This window comes from Macadamia integrifolia, unplaced genomic scaffold (genome assembly GCF_013358625.1).
Source record: "Macadamia integrifolia cultivar HAES 741 unplaced genomic scaffold, SCU_Mint_v3 scaffold2936, whole genome shotgun sequence".
Lineage (NCBI taxonomy): Eukaryota > Viridiplantae > Streptophyta > Magnoliopsida > Proteales > Proteaceae > Macadamia > Macadamia integrifolia.
The window spans coordinates 17,258-38,377 of NW_024869074.1; the positions used below are offsets into that span (position 1 = coordinate 17,258).

Consider the following 21,120-nt stretch of genomic DNA (forward strand, 5'->3'; position numbering starts at 1 on the left):
TGAATCTCTTAGTTTCAACCCATACTCATAAAATGTTATTGCCTTGAAGTTCAATGTGTCAATTAATATTCATCCAAAAATTTTCATTCATCCAAAAAAAAAAAAAAAAAAAACCGGATCCTCTCTAGCCCACCAGTGAACACAAACAAACAAAGAGTGCGAGAGAGAGAGATTGAATGATTTCTATGATCCGATAGTTGACTTTTCCATTTGATTCTCATAAAATTGAGTCATACTGAAGCGATTCATTTCGGTTTGGTTTCAGATTGGTGTAATGTGAAACGTATCGAATCTGACCAAAGTGGCATCGAACATGAAAAATCGGATCAAAACCAAACCCAAACTGATAACAGCCCAAAAATTTTAAAAATAAATTCTCCATAAATATGTATATATATCGTAAATCAAACCCGATATTCAGTCATTAAAATCGAATCCAAACCGAAAAACTGAACCCAAATGCTGGCTTTCTTGTTGGTTTGGTTTTAGATTCATCTCTTCTCATGTCGAAATCAATTCAATCCGATCAAAGTCAGATCGAACCAACCGATTGACACCCCTAATTTGAGTGGTAGAGATGAATCATACTATCTATTATACCTTCATTTAATAATGACAATGATTCAATGAATGAATATTAAAGTTAACAGAAAGGCATAATTGGATAGGTTTTTTTGTTTTTTAAATTTAAATCTGTAAAAATGACTTATCTATCTTCACTTTTAATTATTTATTTATTTATTTATTTCTATATAACTACTTATCTATCTTCTCGTCAACAAAAAGGTATTGAAAAATAGGTTAGAAGTCATCTGTCACCTACCTGTGTTACCTTATCTATCAGATTCGATGCGTTCCACATTACCTCAATCTGAAACCAAACCGATAAGGAATCGCTTCAGTTTGACTCAATTTTATGAGAATCAAATGGAAAAGTCAGCAGAATCATACTCGGATCTTATAAATCATTCAATTTTAAGGTAAAGTTCTATTGCCCTGTTCATCGGAGGATGAAAAAGATTCTTACACATTTTAGAAAGAAAATAAAGAAACAAAGGGTTAATACTTACTATTTTCATTCAAGAAAAAATTTCCAGCTGGCAGTGAGCAGATTCATAGGTTTTTTTTCTTTCATAGTGATTCACTCAGGCTTTACATACCAAGTGAAATTTTCTGTATTTCTATATGTGCTTCAACATTTGATAGGAAAGTAAACCAAATCAAAATCATTTATTAATAAGGATTCTTTCCTCCTCCCATTTATAAATATATTGTGTTTTAGTACCCCATACTAGGCCTTGAGGATACAACAATGGCTAACTTCTTCCACGCTTCTTCATTTTCTCATCCCTTGCTGCAACTGGTTCTTCTTATTGTTGCACTATGCATTAGTTGTGGTGCTGTTGGAGAAGACAGAAAGGCAATCTCTCTCTCTCTGTCTCCCTCATCATCCTTGCATGTTTCTGTGTTAATGGTTCTTAAGCCATATTCTAGGTTCTATCTCATTGTATTGATCATGTTTATATTGTTGATGGCCATGCAGGTCTATATTGTGTACATGGGTGCACTTTCTAAAGGTGAAGAATATTCACTTACATCTCAGCACCTTAGCATGTTAGAGGAAGTTCTTGAGGATAGGTAATTAGTTTTATTTGTCAAAGAACACTCTTCTTTCTTATTTATTACACTCCATCTGCATTTTTTCAATTACATCTGTGGATAATCAATCTATTTCAACTCTCAAATATGTTCTCTTTATCTTTTTAAATTTTTTAATAATTGAATTCAAAAGGAATCAACAGATGTAAAATGGGTCACGTTTGGTATAACCACAGTGGGTAACAATGAGACTATTTTTATGATGTTTTTCCATGTGGAAATGTTGACTTCATATGCTAAGGGGCAGCCCCTATACTGTAACAGTCATGTCTATGTCATAATGATCTTTTGTGTTATATGTAATAATATGTTTGTCTTATATATGTGCCACATAGGATGATTAATTCTATATAACCATGATTGGTTACATTGAAATAAGCTGATATAAAATTTCAAAATTCTTATCAATGATATCACTCTCTTTGTGTAGCAATAAAGCCAACAACTTTGTGCGAAGCTATCAAAGAAGTTTTAATGGATTTGCAGCGAAACTCAATGAACAAGAAAGACAAAAGCTTGCCAGTTAGTAACTCAATATTTTTAATTTCTAAATTATGTTTCATTTTTAAGACAACATATATGATCATAATATCTTTGGTGTCATGTTAGGCAAGGAAGGTGTAGTATCTGTTTTCCCTAGTAGGATTCTCCAACTTCACACAACTAGGTCCTGGGACTTCATTGGTTTGTCCAAGGATGTTAAAAGAATACCCAAGGCTGAAAGTGATGTGATTGTTGGTGTTCTTGACACTGGAATATGGCCAGAATCTGAAAGTTTTAGTGACGAAGGATTTGGCCCTCCTCCTAAGAAATGGAAAGGTGTTTGTAAAGGAGGCAATAATTTTACATGCAACAAGTAATTCTCTTGGCCCGATATCATTTCTATTAGTTCCATTTATATGATATGCAGTGATGTGATAGATTAATCTCAACAATTTTCCATGAATCTTTTACAGCAAGATCATTGGTGCACGATTTTACTCTAATGAAAGTAATTCAGTGAGGGATACAGAAGGACATGGGACACATACTGCCTCCACAATTGCCGGTAACTTAGTATCTAATGCGAGCTTTTATGGAGTAGCCCAAGGGAATGCACTGGGAGGTGTACCATCAGCAAGGATTGCAGCTTACAAAGTTTGCAATCCAGAAGGTTGCGCTGGAAGTGATATCCTTGCTGCTTTTGATGATGCCATTGCGGATGGAGTAGACATCATCTCAGTTTCACTAGGAGGGAGGACTGTCATTGACTTTGATTCAGAGACCATAGCAATCGGGGCATTTCATGCCATGCAGAATGGCATCCTCACATCACAGTCTGCTGGAAATAGTGGTCCGAATAGGCAAACAACCACAAGTGTTGCACCTTGGATACTATCTGTCACGGCAAGCAATACAGACCGCCATATCATTGATAAAGTAGTCCTAGGAGATGGAAAGGTCCTTAAGGTAAGAAGCATTACGCAGTCTTGATTAATCTTTTTTTTTTTTTTTTTATTATTATTATTATACTAGGGAAGGGGAAGAAGATTTTCTTACTTAGGGTACTAGCAGCAATTGAGCGGATTTTTCTTAAAATTCCTACATCTTAAACTCAATTAATATCCAACAATATTTGTCTAACCTCACTATCTAATATTGGATTAGTTATCACAATGTAAATAATATTTTCTTTACTATATGTCAACTTGCATTAAAAATAAAAATAAGAATATAATTCTATAGTGGATTTTTTTTTTTTAAATAATAGCTACATTTCATTGCCAGCAAGAGAGTGGGAATCTTCCAAGATGACCATGTGAACTTTCTTTACTATATGTCAACTTGCATTAAAAATGAAAATAAAATTATAATTCTATAGTGGATTTTTTTTTTAAATAATGACTACATTTGGTATGAATTCTTGGAATGCATTATCGACCCAACATGCATATCAAACACAGCACCAGTAAATTGGTCTAAAAAAAAATTTTTTTGAGCGATTTATTGCCTTATTATGCAGATTTTTTATTCACTTCAGATATTGTGAATTGGAATCATGCTTGAGGACAACTTCCATCAGCTTTACTCAGCTAGTGGTTCATATATAGCAGCAGAAACTGCATTTCCAAGTTCATAATGCCATCAATTAAGTATGTTTTTTTCGATTTTAGGGTAATTCCATAAATTCTTTTACTTTGAATGGAACAAAGCATCCATTGGTATATGGAAAAGAAGTAGCAACAGCAGAATGTGATGAAGAAGCGGCTCGGTAATGAAGTGCCTTTTTCGATAACTACTAGCTTCTTCCATCTTCTTAACTACATGACAAATTACGAGTGAAGATAATTGCCTTTTGTGTTTCAGACTTTGTTCCAAATTCTGCTTAGATAGTGGTTTGGTGAAGGGAAAGATTTTGTTGTGTGATCAGTCAACTAAAGGAGAAGAAGCACAGCAAGCTGGTGCTCTAGGGACAGTAATGACAGCTGATGGATATGACTTTTCTTTTATATATCCTTTACCTGCAATACAGTTAAGCTCCCAAACTGCAGAGCAGGTCAAGTCTTACATAAATTCCACAAAGTAAGTTTAACCATTGAGCTTCAACTGATCAATATATTGGTGGTTGTTTCATGATGCTGAAGAAGCTGAGAATGAATTCAATGTTCTATACATCATCATCATATTTCATTGGAAATTTTTTTAGGGCTATTTTCTAATAATATTGTAGATTAATTTGTCTTTGCACTAATTTTATACTCTTAAAGTGCATGATATCATTCAATATTTCAAACTTCTATTCTACAGAAACCCTACAGCAAACATCTTGAAGAGTGAGGCAGAAAATGATTCATCTGCCCCAACTGTTGCTTCATTCTCTTCCCGTGGACCAAATGGGGTTACACCAGATATTCTCAAGGTTTCTCTCTCTCTCTCTTTCTCTCCACCCCAAAACAAAAAACATATATTTTCCCTTCATTTATTTTGTCTTTATCTTTCTTGTCACATGGTCTTCGCAAAAAATATTACAGCCAGATATAAGCGCCCCAGGAGTAGATATCTTGGCTGCATTTTCACCTCTACGTTCACCGTCAAATACTCCTACTGATGTAAGGAAAGCGAAGTACAGTATATTATCTGGGACCTCCATGTCATGTCCTCATGCTACCGGTGCCGCCGCTTATGTTAAATCTTTTCATCCCAATTGGTCACCTTCTGCCATCAAATCTGCACTCATGACCACTGGTAATACCCTCCTTCAATCTATGCCTGTAAAATTATTTGCTTTCATTTTAATCCAATCTTATTTTCTTTTTCAATCTATAGCTTGGCCAATGAATGCCACCAGGAACCCGGATGCTGAATTTGCTTACGGTGCTGGCCATATCAATCCAGTGAAAGCTATAAATCCTGGTCTGGTATACGAAATCCTAAATGATGACTACATCAAATTCCTCTGCAATATAGGCTGGGATACCAAGAGGGTTAGAATTATATCAGGAGACAACAGCAGTTGTCCCCAAGGCACTAAAGGAACGCCATTGGATCTCAATTATCCATCAATGACAGCTTATCTTCAACAACAAGATAAGCCTTTTGCAATTAATTTTACGAGGACAGTTAAGAATGTTGGTTCAGCAAACTCCACATACAAAACATCAGTCATCACTTCCCATTCTGACATTAAAATCAGTGTTGAGCCTAGTGTTCTCTCTTTCAAATCATTGAATGAGGATAAATCATTTGTAGTGACTGTATCTGGAAGTAAATTAGACCCAAAGACGTCTATGGCATCTGCATCACTGGAGTGGTCCGATGGCACTCATAGTGTGAGAAGTCCGATTGTTGTGCACTCATTTTCCGGTGCTTCTATATAGTTATTTGTATAAAGTTTTGATTCATGATAGAAGCATATAAAATCACTACAGATGGCAAGTGGAATGTGCTTTAGATAATAAAATTCAATATCTATTAATTCATGTTGCAATTTTTAGTTTAATTATCATTCTGAGTATTATGTCTAAACCATATCGTCTCTTTTATAAATTTTATGTTGCTCCAGTGTTCATAAACTATGGCTTTACATTTAGGGTGTGTTTGGTATGCATTCCCATTCTGAGAATGCACACTGTTTGGATGTATATTTGGCGAAAATACGTTATTGATTTTTTGATGTTCAGGAATTTCATCGAACACCTCATGGGTGTGATTTTTTTATTAAAAATAAAACTAATTTACAGCCCAAAGTATGTCACTGACTCGATCAACCACATAAATGATAACAAAAAATAGAGATGCAATGATATCCGTCTTAGAATAAATGAAGAAACGAGATGATTACCTGCATCTTCCATCTAGACGTAATGGAATCAACGGTATTGCAGATCCACATGCTTCCTCCACATTGGCAGGTGGCCACCTTTCAACAGCGGAGGTTCTCCCACACTGCCACATTAGAGGAGCCTAAAGCTCGTCATCTTGAGCTTGTTCTTTTTACACATTGCCGTGATGAGAGCAAGATTCTTCATCACAACTAGTGCAAGGTCTGCCTTGATTCCTCGTTTCCTTGAGAGGTGGATGAGCTAATCTGGATTTCAGAATAGTTGCTGGTGTCGAAGGCTAAGAGGTTGGGTGATGCCAACTGCAACTCAACTGTGTATGCTAAGAGGTTTGAACTTTGAAGAGGCCCACTTTTTACAAGAATGATAACTCAAAATGGGCTTTTTGGCGCATTCCAGAATGAGACCATGCAGTAGCCCATTCTAGGCACTTAAAATGGGAATGAAAATGCATACCAAACAGTGTTTCTATTATTTGAAATTTCACAATTGATAGTTGTGTAGATGTGGTAATGTGGGCCACATTAACCAACAAAAATAGCTTGGTTTTTCACCTCTAGTTTTGAAATTGACTTGATTTTTTCCCATGTAAGTGTAAAAGATTATAAAATGAAGAAGAAGACTAAGCATTCCAAACTTTTTAATAATATCATGTTTGAATATACAGTACAAATTATTTGTAAAGAATATGTGTTGTACAAATGTGAAAACAAGAAAACGAAGAATCTCTGCTAAGCATTTTAATTTTGTATAAGATATTTTTTTTCCTTTGCATATCTTCCCCTCATTTGCATAGGATTGTGTTTCCCTAAGCATTTGAAATTACATCTCCTGTACAATCTGTTCTGATTGAACATGCTTTATACTTTATGTTCCATTGAATTTCCAAAATTTGTTCTGGTTGAACACTCTTTATATCATATGTTCCTACTGACCTCCAGAATTTGTTTTGATAGAACAACCTATACATCATGTGTTCAATCGAACTTTCAAAACTTGTTCTAATTGAAGATGCTTTACATCATGTGTTCCTCCAAACCTCCAAATCTGTCCCATTCAAACACCCTTTTTTTTTCGCTAAAGATCATTGAATTAATAAAGAGAAAGAATATAAAAGAGGTAGGATATACACTACAAGACTTAAACTAAGGAAGTGAAATCAACCCCACCTTCGGCATTGCCATTAGCAGGAGAGGGCATCAGACCTTAGACTAACAACCCAGAAATTCCATAAAAAAATAACTAAGTGAATCGGAATCTTGGCCGTTGGGCCGCATTCAATTCCAGCTCCCTAGAAGTGAGAAGGGGCCAGGCCTCAATAGGAAAACTAGTTTCAAATTTTGCTGCTGTTTTCGCTAAGAAGTCAGCTATCACATTTGCTTCGCTGTAGCAATGAGTCACTTTCCAAGAAATTGAGTCCAAATAAGAAAGAACGCCCCTCCATCTCTGCTGAATAAACCATGGCACTAGCCATTTGGAGATTAAAAACACCACAGCAACAGAGTCACACTCAATCTAGAAGAGTGGGAATTCCCCGTGTAATTGGCAAGCAAGGAGAAATTTTTGAAATTCGATGGTGTCTCCCCCCTCAAAACTAGATTAAGCTAAATACTGATGGGTGCTCGCTAGGGAACCCATTCAAACACCCTTTACATCATGTGTTGTTTTCAAAGTCTATTCCCATCAAAGACACTTTACACACTATGTTCTACCAGAATTCCAGAATAACTATCCTTTTTTTTTTCCTTTTTTTCTTTTTTTTTTTTTTGGCGTGAAAGACCCCCAAGGAGGGGATTAATTAACCACATTGGGCAAAAAGGAAGTACAATGCTAAGGAGGTCACTTGGAAAGGAGTGTCTCCACATACCCAAACAAGGGTAGAGAAAGGCCCATTTAGAAATAGCATGGGCATGAACATTCTCATTTCTATTAATAAAGCAACAAGCAAAAGCCTCAAGGGACTGAAGAAGACCTCTAATATCCTTCACAATAGCTAAAGCTTCAACTGGAGGCGGGTAGGACTCATCAAGGAGGCAATGAATCAATCCTTGATAGTCCAAGAAGGACACCCATCGAAGGCCCTCAGCAACAGGGACCTTGAGACCCAGCCAAAGAGCCAAGGCTTCCACCACCAAAGGAGAGGAAGGGAAGCCATGGTTAGTAGTCACCATATAGAAGTGCCCACCAGAATCAAGAACTAGAACTCCCAATCCCATTGCCCGAGGCCTTATGGAAAAGAAAGCGTTCGAGTAAATGGAGAAGGATGCCGAGATAGGCGTAAAAGACTGTTGATGCCTGGGGGGAAGTAGAAGGGGGGTAGAAGCAAGAACTACAAGGGCCTCTGTAACCAAACGATGAACCATATTGAGCCAGGTGAAGAAGGGCTGCAGGAAACACCGAAAGGCAGTAGCATTTCTTCTCTTCCAGATCTCCCAAAGAATAACTGCATGGGTGATAAAGCATTCATTTTGCTCTCTCTTGGTCAAGCTAGGATGCTTACCCCAATTAACAATCCACTTTGCAAGACCTCATTGTGAGTGTGATAGGGGTCGCAAAGAAGCATAAGAAGCAAACCAGGCCTACTGGGCAAAGGAACAATAAAGTATGGCATGCTCAACTGTCTCACTATCATTACCACACAACAAGGGCAAGACTCTGAAACCACAATCTTCCTTTGCTTAAGGTTTGAGAGGGTCCCAATACCATTCAAGCAAGCCTTCCAAATAAAGTGCAAAATTCAAGGGGGGCCTTAGGGGCCCAAAGGATCTTCCAAACAACTTTTGGAGTGGCTTTACTTCTTGTGCAACTGAAGAAGAAGGAGAGAGTTGGTAGCCCAACCTACAGGCAGACTTGACAAAAAAAATGGCCTTTGGGTGGAGACCCCAACTAAGAACATCTTGGCCATCCTCAGTACTCAAAGGAATCATCTTCGGTCGAATATGCTTTGCACCTTATATTCCTCCACGTCTCTATTCAAAAGAATTAGTACCAGTCAAACACGCCTTGCACCATGTGTTCCACCAAAGTCTAGAATTTATTCCAGTCGAGCATGCTTTACATCATGTGTTCCCCAGAATTTCCCGAATTTGTTCCAAGTAAACACACTTTACATCTATGCTCCTCCAAATCTTCAATCTACAATGCCAATGCTAGTTGAACACACTTTGCATCCTGTGATCAACCCAAGATTTCATCTCCCTACCATTCCCTACATCAACCTCCTTGGATCATTTTTCATTTTCTTCAATGGGTTTTCCCTCAACATTTGAGCCTTGTGCATAGGACAAGGCCATTCCCTATGTCACAACCTATGATTTATTTTGCACATTTGTGATCTACGACCACCCTGGGTAAGGGTTTTCTTGTTGTGCCCCTAACCGAGTCAAGGCAACGGTGGTCGTAGGTCAACTAACTCATCCGCTTTGCCAGTTTGACCTGCCCATTCTGCAGTTCTTATGATCAAGGGTTAGCTGGAAAAAGTCTATCTAACTCCATAAGAGTTACAAAAGAATTCTAGGGATGTGTTTGGTTCGCATTCTTGCAATGCATTCTTTGAATGCATTCCCAAAATGGAGAATGCATTCTCAACTTAGAATGAGAACGTCATTTGGAACACCTTTAAGTTAGAATGCATTCTTGATTTTAGAATGAGAATTGTGTTTGGTATAATATTTATATTCTCATTCTTAAAAATCCATTCTTCGCCTATTTGGCCTATTATTATTATTATTATTTTTTAATTCTTAACCTATTATTTTTTTTAAATTCCTTTTTACTTGTCACTTCTTCTCTACTCTTTAATTGTTGGACCCAACTCAATACCCTATGTAAAAATGGGATTTGATTCTTATGATTTAGCAATAGACAACAATTTTCAAGAGCTTTATATTTTATCACGTAAGAAATGTCAATGATTAAATGGGTCTTCCATCTCAACAAAGCCTATAATTTTTTTTTTTAACATAGAAAAGGAAATTCATTGGAAAACTACAAGGAGGAGGGTCGGGAAGTTAGAAGTTGATTACAGATCCATTCATTTAGTAGCTAACTAATTCACCAATACCACTTGATCACGACATTGTTTCACCAGATTAAAAATTACAAAACATCTACTAAAATATTTCAAATCTAAAAAAACAAAAAACAATCTCACTTGTCCAGGTACTTTGATCCTCCTTAAACAAATTCACCACCTCCGTATAGTTAGTCTAGACGACGATGCCTATGTCTCCTAATCGCCATGCCTGCAACAAATCCGACAAATTATTTTTAAATTCATACAAGTAGAAAAAATAAACAAGTCATAAATACATAGGTCCTCATCAACCTATTGCATCTTCTTCCATCATTTCAGCAATATTTTGTCTAACTTGTCCCCATGCACATTGTTGCTGGCTTGCTGCATAGTAACTAAGGACAAAAGCCGGAACCCTTTGTATTTTCCTCATTGTCATGGTTATTATCAATGATACTTAAGTCTTCACAATCATACTTGTCAAACAAACAATCATTTGTTTGTTGCTTTCTAATAAAATTGTGTATGGCTACATAGGCAATTACCATTTCAACTTGTGTCTTAAACTGATATGGAGGCATGGTCTTGAGAATGGGAAACCGTTTCTTCAATACACCAAAACATCTCTCAATTATACTCCTTAATGAAGAATGAGTATGATTAAACTGTTCTTTAGCCCTTATGGTCTTCTGTGGTTATATAATCTTGTTTATGGTAATGCACATTTTTGAATGGGGCAAGGTATTTGAGGACATTTGAAAATCCGAGATCGACAAGTTAATACTTTCTTATAAATACACACAATTCATAATTATGAATATTTACCAAAAAAATAACAATCAAATATTTAATAAATCAAATATTAATTAAATAATTACCTTCTGGAGGATGAGGGATGATCATAATACTCATTGCCAATTCCTCCTCTACGGTGATATTATTTGTATCTTTTACTAACTCCTTTCCTTCAATGCATCTACTAACCTTATAAAGTGATCTTGAGACATCCGAAAAAGCCTGTGTACTCTTCTAGGATGTGTATTATGATATAATATCCCCAAAATCCAAATACGTCCTATAAATGGACATGTATGAACTCGTTTTCTCTCAATTTGAGGAGTTGCTTCATCCTCTTGTTCTTCTTCACCCAAGATACTTTCTGTCAAGACCACTTTACTAATAAATAACATAGCATCCTCAATGGATTCTAATTATTGATCATAAAGTGTCATCATCTGCCCAAATAACATTTCAATATTTATTTAATGAATGACCAATAGATAATGTGAAACAAAACAATAAAAAAATAGAAGCACATAAGATCAAGTTCACATTTAATTGCATTAAGTAATCATTTAATCACAATATCTTCTAATTCTTGATCATAAAGTGTCACCATCCAACTATAATCAACGGGTCTTCATCCAAAAAAAAAAGTCATTACAATTAACAGTTGTTTTTTCCATTTCAAAACTATCCAACCTAATAATCCTATCAACCAATATACCATACTAGTTCAATCACATAGAAAATAACCAAAAAACATATTTAGATACTCGGGCCTTGCCCCTTTTGCCCAAGTATTTTTTTGTAACCAAGCAAAGTGAATAGAATGATTCATTTTCAGAAAAAAATCTCTCTTTGTGGGATCCTCCAACAGCATCATGGCATCCACGTGCATATCACTCCCCATAGGTAGGTCCTCCATTTCATCTAATATCTTCAGAGCATCAGACACAGATCCACTTGCACTCGAAGCAGTAGTTAAAGCATTGATTTAGATCTTTTCCATTTCTCCCAAGGAGGACAAGATAGTCATAGCTTCAAATTGGGGTACACGAGTTACATTTCTTTGCTTTAGTTTCCCTAAATTAGAATCAAGTTTTTGCTTCTTTGTTCCACTAGATATCTCCTCAGGTATAGAGTCATCATCATCATCATTATCCAATGTATTCATTGTGGTTGATTTTGACACTCTTCTTTTAGGTTGTGATTCCGCAATATCTTAAATGAATTTTGTTTCTAAAACTTCACGGGCAGTACTCTTTGCATCTTCATTTGGACACCTAGCATCCTTTCCATTAACACTAGGTCCCTAAAAAAGTTCATCTAATTCCTCCTAAACTTTAGTGGACCCTTAAAAAATTGTACGGTTTGCTTATGCTTCTGTCAATATAATAAATCCACTTTTTCAATACATTGACATGATAATTATAAACCATAAAATATTTTAAAACTTAGCAGAAAGTTAACTATTACCGCTTTGAAGTCGTCCCAATGTTCTTTCGTTGGTGGGTTGACTTTCTATGGCAGGTGACACCATCCCCATCCACTGTTATTTTCCAATAATACTTTCCATGTAATCCATGCCCTTCCCAAGGCCCTATAACAGTTCTTAATTTCTTGCATATTATAATTACAATGCTTTGACTCATTAAACTGCTTTAAAATGATATCCCAACCATCCCTACTAAAACTATTGTTTATTCTAGCCCCTTTACGCACTTGCTCCAATAAGATGTCAATAAAATGTATTTTTTTGATCATCTGTCCAATTTGCTGGCCCTTTGATGATTTCCTTTCCAACCTCCATTTTTCGTTTTTTACTAGCATTCTTATTCATAGCAATTTCTTTGCCCTATGATAGATTGGATGATTTCTCTTGTGTATCCATCATTCTTATCTTACTTGTAATCACTTTAACCTAGAAAGAACCATAAGGATGTCCAACCTTCATAATTGTGACTAATTAATTCAAACATTTATATTATTAATTAAAAAGCATATCACATTAATAAACAAAGTGCACCTAGCTAAGAGGCTAAAGTTAAGATCATCACAGAATTATACAATAAATAAGAAGAAAGAGAAGAACAGACAAGCTCAAGCAGAAGCACATGGATACAAAAGAAAGTCATTGGTGTTTATAGACACCCAATTTTGTCACCCTCCCCCGGCTATGATGACTTATGGATCGTGGACGCGACCTCTTGCTTCCGATCAACAAGATGATGGTTGACTGAGGTAACTCACCACCCAAGAATCCCAGAAATCTCATGTAAAAGAAAAGAAGTGTCAAATTATGACTTCTTACATACGAAGGAATCCGGTCCAAAGTGATCATACGGATGGATAGTGCTCGAAATCCTGATTCCAACGATATATAGTATGTTAAAATTAGACTGTCGAAACTTCCGTAATCATTCTCGGAAAAATCACATCTCACGCATGCCTCGCTACCTTGCGCAATGTGCTGCCTTGAGCATGCCCTGCCTGTTGCGCATGCCCCGCTGCCTTACATGTGCCCCGCTACCTTATGCATGCCCTACCTGCCTCGAGCACGCCCCGCTGCCTCGTTGCTTGCGCGCTCCCGCTACCTTGTGCATGCCTCCCGCACCCCTGCTGCCTTGCATGCCCCCACGGCCCTGCTTGTGTCCCCACTACCTTGTGCTTGCCCCCACGGCCTTGTCCTCGCCATTGCAACAGCGCGTGCCCCTGCTACCCTGCCTTGCACGTGCCCCCGCGGCCCCGCTCCCCCGCTACCTTGTGTGCACCCCGTAGCCTTGCTCATGGACCCATGTTGTTGCCTACACCCTCGCTATCCCCGCGGCCCTGCCTGTATCCCTGCTGCCTTGCATGCGCCTCCGCGGCCTTGCCTATGCCCCTGCTGCCTTGCGTGCCCCCGCGGCCTTGCTCACACCCCTGCCTACTTCGTGCGCCCCCCTGCCTGCCTCACGCACCCATGTCTACTCAACACCCCTGTCTCACATGCCCCTCCTTGCCTTGTGCACCCTTGCCCAGCCCCATTGCTTCCGTCGATCGTCGAAATCTTCACTCTGATGGCATAAATTGTGAAGAGATTTTCTCTTCACCCATTTTTGCACTTTGAACTACCCCGCTAGCGTAGCCTACACCGTAACCTCCCATTGGCCCAAAAATGCATATTTTCATCTCATTGACCCAAAAAAGTATCTTTACACCTGATTGGCCCAAGAAAATCACCCTTCACCCCATTGGTCCAAATATTCATTTTGTTTCCCCATTGGTTTAGAAAAAACACTTTTTAACTCCATTGGCTAAGAAAATTCCTCTTTCCTCCCCATTGATTTAAAAAATCTATAAATACCCCCCTACATTTGGTTTTTCACACTCAAGCCTCCTAGTGAGCACCCCTTTATAGAGAAGCTCTCCCCACCCCTCTTGAGGTTCTTCAAGTCTTCGGAGAGATATTCATAAGATCTGAAGTGTTCTTTAGGCCTTCGAAGTTCTTCAATCATCTACTTTCCTTTTGAGTGAATATTTTGTAGGAGAAACTTTACCTAAGTCTCCCCTCCCTCTTTGAGGTTCTTCAAGTCTTCGGAGAGATCTTCAAGATCGGAAGTGTTCTTCGGATCATCAAAATGTTCTTCGGGCCTTCGAATTTCGTCAATCATTTGAGTTTAGCCCATTCCTAGTGGAAGTTCTGTCGGAATGCCACCTCAGCCAAAATCCGGAAGTAGCCCATCCCTAGTAGAAGCCCTACCAAATTGACACCTTAGCCTAGCCCTCCCATATCCTATCCCTAACAGAAGCTTTGTCGGAGTGCCACCTCAACCAAAATCTGGAAGTAGCCCATCCCTAGTGGAAGCTCTTCTGCATGGACACCTCAGTCTAAGCCCGAAAGTAACCGTTCCTCACCGGAACTCTGCCCGAATATTACCACAATCAGTATCTCTTGACGAAGGAAGTTGGAGGTCAAGACCATCTTCCCCTAAGCCATGAAAATCTATAAGAAAATTCATGACAGCACTAATCAGGGATCTATCCCTCTTGACCCAAAACAGGGGTCAAGCTCAGGTATTATTTCTCACCCAAATTAGCATAATGTAGATTATATATTGACCTTGTTTTAATGTACATAATCATTTAAATTCAGTCAATGTATAAATGTGTGATGACTTAGCCATGCATGCAGAATAAGAATAATTGTGAAAAATATTCGTTCTTAAGCATCTAGTAGGAAGGTCGGTTGAACCGGGTGAATTGGGTGCCTAACACCTTCCCAATTCTACAACCTGACACGTATCCTAAATCTTTGGACCAGACCAACTTTTGGGCCCTTTTCTTAAGAATTAGGTACACCCTTGGGTCCTAGGCCCATAATCCTAGGTGGCGACTCCAAATCCTTTTACATGATCCCAATCCCCCATATTGGACCATTATCAAATCCCTGTCTCAATGACAACTTTTACACCCCTATGAAATAGGCCTCCATGTCTCTGAGCGGTGGTACGGCAGTGTAGGGCTAGCAGGTAAGCACACATGACACACCCTTATCTAAGAAAGAGAAAGAGAGGAGAGAGGCCTTTTTTCGGCCGCTACCCTCACAATGTTGCTGGGGAATATGCTTAACCTGTCATGCATTGCCAGATCTTAGAACACAGACAGACAAGTTGCTATGGATTAAGTTTCTTGAAATGATTAACAAAAGCTTAAAGTAGCAAATGGAAATCAACCAATAGAGCACAAACAAATATCAATATAGTCACAACTAGTTATGATCATCATGTCCAAAGGGTGGTGTTAATTTTGAGAAACATAATAGACTGGTTCAAGAATTAACCCATTGTTCTAGCCTCCATGCCTGCAGAAAGTTTCTTGGGGATCTCTCTCTCTCTCATATCAGTAAAGGACACAATAGAAGCTGATACATAAGGTAGGAAGAATGCACAAAGCAAATGCCTAGTCTCTTGAATGCACAAAGCAAAGTCCTAGTCTCTTGACCAATCGGTGGCTACATTCAAATTAATTGTACAATATTCAATTCAATGTATGGTGCCTAAGAAAAAAGTTTTGCCACACTTGGAGACTCACCTTCCAAATACTCTTGCTCTATTCTAATACAAACCACACACTTAGATAAAAAAATTGGCATTCTCAGAAGATTATCAAAATATCTTCAAGCAGAGAAATGGGAACCAATGAAAACTTGAGAAACTATAATATTCCTCAAAATTAGAAGAAAAAAATTGAATAGAAAAAGACTTGCATAATTAAATCAGTTGATGGTTGGGTGATCAATATAACAAGAGTCCCGTTCCTATAAGCACCGATGCAGGGGTGGCCTTAATACAAATAAAGGTGTACAAAGCGTAATTTCAGAAGATCCAATCTCTGAAATTCAAGAAAAAGATGAACTCAAGCTTAATTTCAGAAAACCCAATCTTTAGAATTACAGTAAAAGATGACTAAGAGCGAAGAGAAGAAGACGCTATACAGGCTCATCTCAATCGGCTCAATCAGAAAACGAAGATATGGAGGAACATTTTTTAGCGATGGTCCCCGTGGAGGCTGCGGGCCAGCTCCACAGGCAAAGATGAAGCTACTAAGCTGGAACTGCAGGGGACTGGGGAGACCCCTGACAGTTCAGGCACTTAAAAATCTCTCTAAGAGTGAAGCCTTGGATTTCGTTTTCCTTATGGAGACCAGAGCTAATAGCAGGCCAATTTCAAAGCTTCAGCGTCATCTTCAAATGACAAATTTCTTTACGGTTAACCCAGTTGGCTCTGTCGATGTTAGGTTCTCTGATAAGCATATCATTGATTACTGGATTTCGGCGCCCCATGTTGATCTTTTCCACCTTTTATGTGTTTGTGGCGACCCAGTTGCATCTCAGCGTCAAGTCAAAAGGTTGGGACGTCCTGATACAATTAAGCCAATCCAGATCTAATGGTTGGATCTATATGGGGGACTTTAATTCCCTTTTGGACTGGCGGGAGAAAGCCGGAGGTAACTGCAAAGGGGGTAGGGATATTGCCCGATTCTGAAATATGGTCGACACTTGCTCCCTCTCTAATTTAGGGTCCCAGGGACTTGTTTTTACTTGGATTAACAAGCGTTTCGGCCTTGCTAATATTTGAATTAGGCTCGACAGATCCTTCTCTAATATCCCCTGGAATCGCCAATTCCCTGAAGCGGCAGTCTTCGTGTGTGCTGCCATTGGCACTGACCATTCCCCCCTTGTCTTGGATGCCGATGCAAAGGTTAGTAGCGGCCCTCGCCCCTTTAGATTCCAGTCTATGTGGCTTCATGACCCACCTTGCTCTTCAGTTGTAGAATCCTCTTGGTCAGAGAATCACCTGGCTCCTCCAGTCGCTCTTCTCCACATCAAGTTAGCTTCTTGCAGGGATGCTCTGGAAACCTGGAATTCAGAGCAGTTCGGTCATCTCCAAAAATGAATTAAAGACCTGAAGAAGGAGCTCGCGCGGCTCTAGGGCTTACCTCCAGGATCAAACACCCAAGTTCTGGAAAACGAAATTGCTTGAGAGTTGGATACTGCCCTTGCCTGCGAGGAGGAGTTTTTGGTCAGAAATCGCGCATGGCTTGACTTAATGGAGGTGACCAAAATACCACTTTCTTTCATGCATCTACCCTTCAGCGGAGAAAGCATAATCGTATTCTAAGACTGAAGAAATAGAATGGATAACGGACTAATTCGGAGGAAAAATCTACAAGGAGGTTGCTGTTTTTTATGAAGACATCTTTAATTCTGAAGGAGTTGATGAGGATATTTCCTTCCTTCTGAGGGACATCTTCTGGGAAAAGAATGGGAGGGGAGAGAAACTCTGGGGAGGCGACTAAGGTCACTTGATGCCAGTCATGACCCAAAAGGGGGCTGGCCTCCCGATCGAGGTAGACAAGCTCTGATCACGGATTTTTTTAAGCCCACCTTGGCACGGGAGGAGGGTGAATCGCTTTTGCAGTCTCAACTTGGTTTCAAGAGGGTGGAGGACCTAGTGCTTATGGGAGATCTTATTCTGCAGTGGTGGGGAGAGCCATGCCAAACGTGCTTGGCAAAAAAATCATTGTTCCTCAAGATGCCTATGAGGAAAGACTTCAAACGTTCAGATTTGTGTTGATTGGAAGAGCAAATTTCAGACTCCTCCTATGGATGATTTTCATAAGGAGGCGCGTGAAAACTGGAACCTGAAGGGTGGTGTGAAATTGGCTCCTATTGGAAAAGAATACATACTTTTCCAATTTGAAAAGAGGGAGATATGACAACTATGTGGAGGCATAGTCTCACTAGGGTTTCTGGCCAAGTGATCAGGTTCCAGCGATGGAAGCCTAATTTTTACGTTCATGTGAAGAACCCCACTAAAAAGCTTGTCTGGATCAGGTTCCCTAATCTGCCCCTCGAGTACTGGGATCAAAAGATACTCTTGACCATGGCAAAGGCTGCTGGGAGACCATTAGCACTAGATAAGCGCACTCGCTCTGCTGCTATGGGATTGTTTGCTTGTGTTCAGGTGGAGATTGAGGTGGGAGCAAGTAGGACTGATGAAATTCAGGTGGAAAGATGGCAACCAGGTACAGATGAGGTTTTCTGGTTCAAACAAGTGATACACTACGAGGATGGCTTGACCAGATGTGGCTTTTGCAAGAAGGTGGGGCATTTGGCGCATTCCTGCAGAGATAGGAAAATTTTTGAAGCTACGGAGGAGAAGCACCCCGAGGGATCCATCCCTGGTGCAGTTTAAGCCAAGAAGGGTGGTGATCGGAATGTGTGCTCTAGTGAACGTGTCCAATTCGAGTATGATTTCTTCCCATCCAAAGGAAGGGTCACATTCTATAATTAGATCGGCCAATTCAAATTCTGCCCCAAACAATCTTGGAAGGTTTTCAAATTCTACCAACTTTAATGGTAGCTTTGATATTGTCATTCCATTGTGAGATGATGAGAATATGGAAGGGAATTTTCCAAGTAGGACTGGGATCTCACCAAGTCAGCTTGTTGAAGAGGATAACGATGGGGAGGAGCTTGATTCGGACCAAGGCGCTGAGTCAGAGGATGGGTTGATGGACCCAGATGGTGGATCAATGAATGGATCCTTTGATGGGTTAGAATGTGGTCCTGAGAATCCGGTTTCCAGAGAGGGGATTGTTCCTCACAATGGAGCAAGAGTTCGAGTCATGGCTAGGTGCACTGGAAGAGGCAAAGGGTGGAAATCGATGTCCTTGGGTAGGGGTGGCGGCTTTTCACACCGGGGTCAGAAAAGAATCGACAACCACATGGAATGGTATGATAATGTTATCTCCTCCTTCAACCCTCTGCAGATTGAAGGGGGTGTTGTAGTGGTGACTCATGATGATGTGAAGCAGATTGATAGAACTCTCTGCGAAAGCGAAGAAATTGAAAAAAGGCCTGGGAGAGAGGAGAAGGGAAAACAGGTGGACAATACGGGGCAGACTCTGAGGAAGTCTGACTGTATTGCATATCAAAAAAGTTCTAAATGAAGGCCCTCTTTTGGAATATTAGAGGGATGAAGGAGGCCGCTGCAAGGTTGGCTTTGTGTAATTTATTAAGGGATAAAAGCCAAGATATTCTGTGTGTGGTGGAGCCTATGATGAAGGTGAAGGATTTTCCTTCTTTATTCTTCAGCAAGCGGGGGTTCGATTCAGATTTTATCCATAATGATAGAGATGGTAGAGCCCCAAATCTCTAGGTGGTTTGGTGCAGGGCTATTTTTAAACTTGCAATTTGGGCTTCTTCAAAACAACAGATCACCATGATTGTTCGATGGATGTAGACAAGTGTTTTCATCTTTGTTGATCATGCAAACTACTTTCGAGCGGTTAGGAGAGATCTGTGGGCTGAGTTGGTGGATGCATACCCTGGACCTAACGTGCCTTGGATGATAGTTGGGGACTTCAATGCGACCTTATTTTCTCATGAAAAGAGAGGTCTAGGGGCTTTTAATCAGGGATCGGCGGATTTCGGGGCAATGGTGGATGTGTGCTCAATGATGCGAATCCCCTCACAAAGTCAAAAATTTACTTAGTCCAACAATAGAAGAAGAGGGAATGTTGCTGCAGTGCTGGACCGTAGTTTCTACAATGATGCTTGGATATCCAATTTTCAAGAAGTGCATCAGTTTGTGCTCCAAAGGGTAGCTCCAATTTTGGTGGTTTCTGAGGTGTCTGAGAGACCTAGAAATTGCCCGTTAAAATTCTAGAGATTCTAGATGGAGTATGAAGACTTCTTGTCCACTGTTAGGTAATCGTGGGCTGATGACATTACGAGGTCCCCTATGGTTGTCATTGTGTTTAAAAGTTTGAAAGGGGTGTTGCGTTCCTAGGCTAAAAGCAATTTCCCTAATTTTAATGTGGAATTGGAAGATGCTAACAAGGGCCTGGAGGAGGTTCAACGTGAAATTGAAGTGAATGGGATGTCTGATATTCTTTTTGCTCTAGAAGCAGATGCAAAAACTAGGCATCTTAAGGCGTTGGAAAATTATGAGAAATTATGGGCTGAAAAAGCTCGCATCAAGTGGAGGCTGCAGGGAGATAAGTGCTCTAAACTTTTCCATATTTCTGCAAAAATGAGGAGAATTAAAAATTCAATTCGGGTGCTCAGAAAGGATGATGGTGTGGTGATCTCTAATAAAGATCAGATTGAAGCATACGTGATAGGCTTTTACGAGGCTTTTCATAAGACCATGCCCTTACATAAGCATTTGGAGTTGTTGGAGTGTATCCCTTCTACCTTGGAGGAAGATGATAGGCTCCTCCTTGATGAGATTCCATTGACCACCAAAATTAAAGCTGCAATTTGGGAGCTTGACCCTGAAAGATGTTGGAATTTAAAATGTAACCGCAAGCGTATGGATCAGTGTAGTTACGGGTCGAACACATGGAGAGCAGCCACTTTATTTTTTTATTTCTTTTAATAATGCAAAAGTGAACCGATTAATGGTTGTGATCTAATTCTAATTACCATCCTAAACATATGTATCTAAAATAATGTCCTAACCATTCGTCATATAAGAATTTAAAGACGCAAGCCACGCAATTAAAGTTAAATAAATAAATAACCCATGTAATTTTAAAAATAAATAAAGGAAAAAATGTTGAAATAAAAATAAAAAAAAATAAATGGGAGAAAGCTAGAGAGACTCACAAGTAGGTTTCTCTACTTAGCCCGAGGGAAAACATGGGCTAACAAGGAGAGAAAACAAATCTTAAAAAAAAAAACTGAACTTAAAAAAAAAAAGATGCACCATGGGTCGTGATCTTGTCACCTAGATCTTAGCGTAGAACTATAACTTTAAAAATTACAACTCAATTGCATAAATCATAAACATAAAA

At 39.2% G+C, this 21,120-nt stretch overlaps 1 protein-coding gene and 2 long non-coding RNA genes across 3 annotated transcripts; 1 reads left to right on the forward strand and 2 right to left on the reverse strand.

The window, feature by feature from the left end:
- Positions 1 to 1,435: 1,435 nt before the first annotated feature.
- On the forward strand, positions 1,436 to 5,645 carry LOC122067491 (subtilisin-like protease SBT4.4). Its single transcript, XM_042631339.1, has 9 exons — positions 1,436 to 1,638; positions 2,090 to 2,181; positions 2,269 to 2,515; positions 2,616 to 3,108; positions 3,813 to 3,910; positions 4,006 to 4,221; positions 4,447 to 4,558; positions 4,671 to 4,884; positions 4,966 to 5,645. The coding sequence occupies exons 1-9, from the start codon at positions 1,472 to 1,474 to the stop codon at positions 5,514 to 5,516; spliced, it is 2,190 nt and encodes a 729-aa protein (XP_042487273.1). The 5' UTR covers positions 1,436 to 1,471; the 3' UTR covers positions 5,517 to 5,645.
- Positions 2,560 to 6,510, reverse strand: LOC122067492. The gene is made up of 2 exons (XR_006136754.1): positions 5,981 to 6,510; positions 2,560 to 3,037 (listed from the first exon to the last, which is right to left on the reverse strand). It is a non-coding gene; the product is annotated as an uncharacterized LOC122067492 (long non-coding RNA).
- Positions 6,511 to 16,055: 9,545 nt separating this feature from the next.
- On the reverse strand, positions 16,056 to 17,718 carry LOC122067490. Its single transcript, XR_006136753.1, has 2 exons — positions 17,254 to 17,718; positions 16,056 to 17,173 (listed from the first exon to the last, which is right to left on the reverse strand). It is a non-coding gene; the product is annotated as an uncharacterized LOC122067490 (long non-coding RNA).
- Positions 17,719 to 21,120: the final 3,402 nt, after the last annotated feature.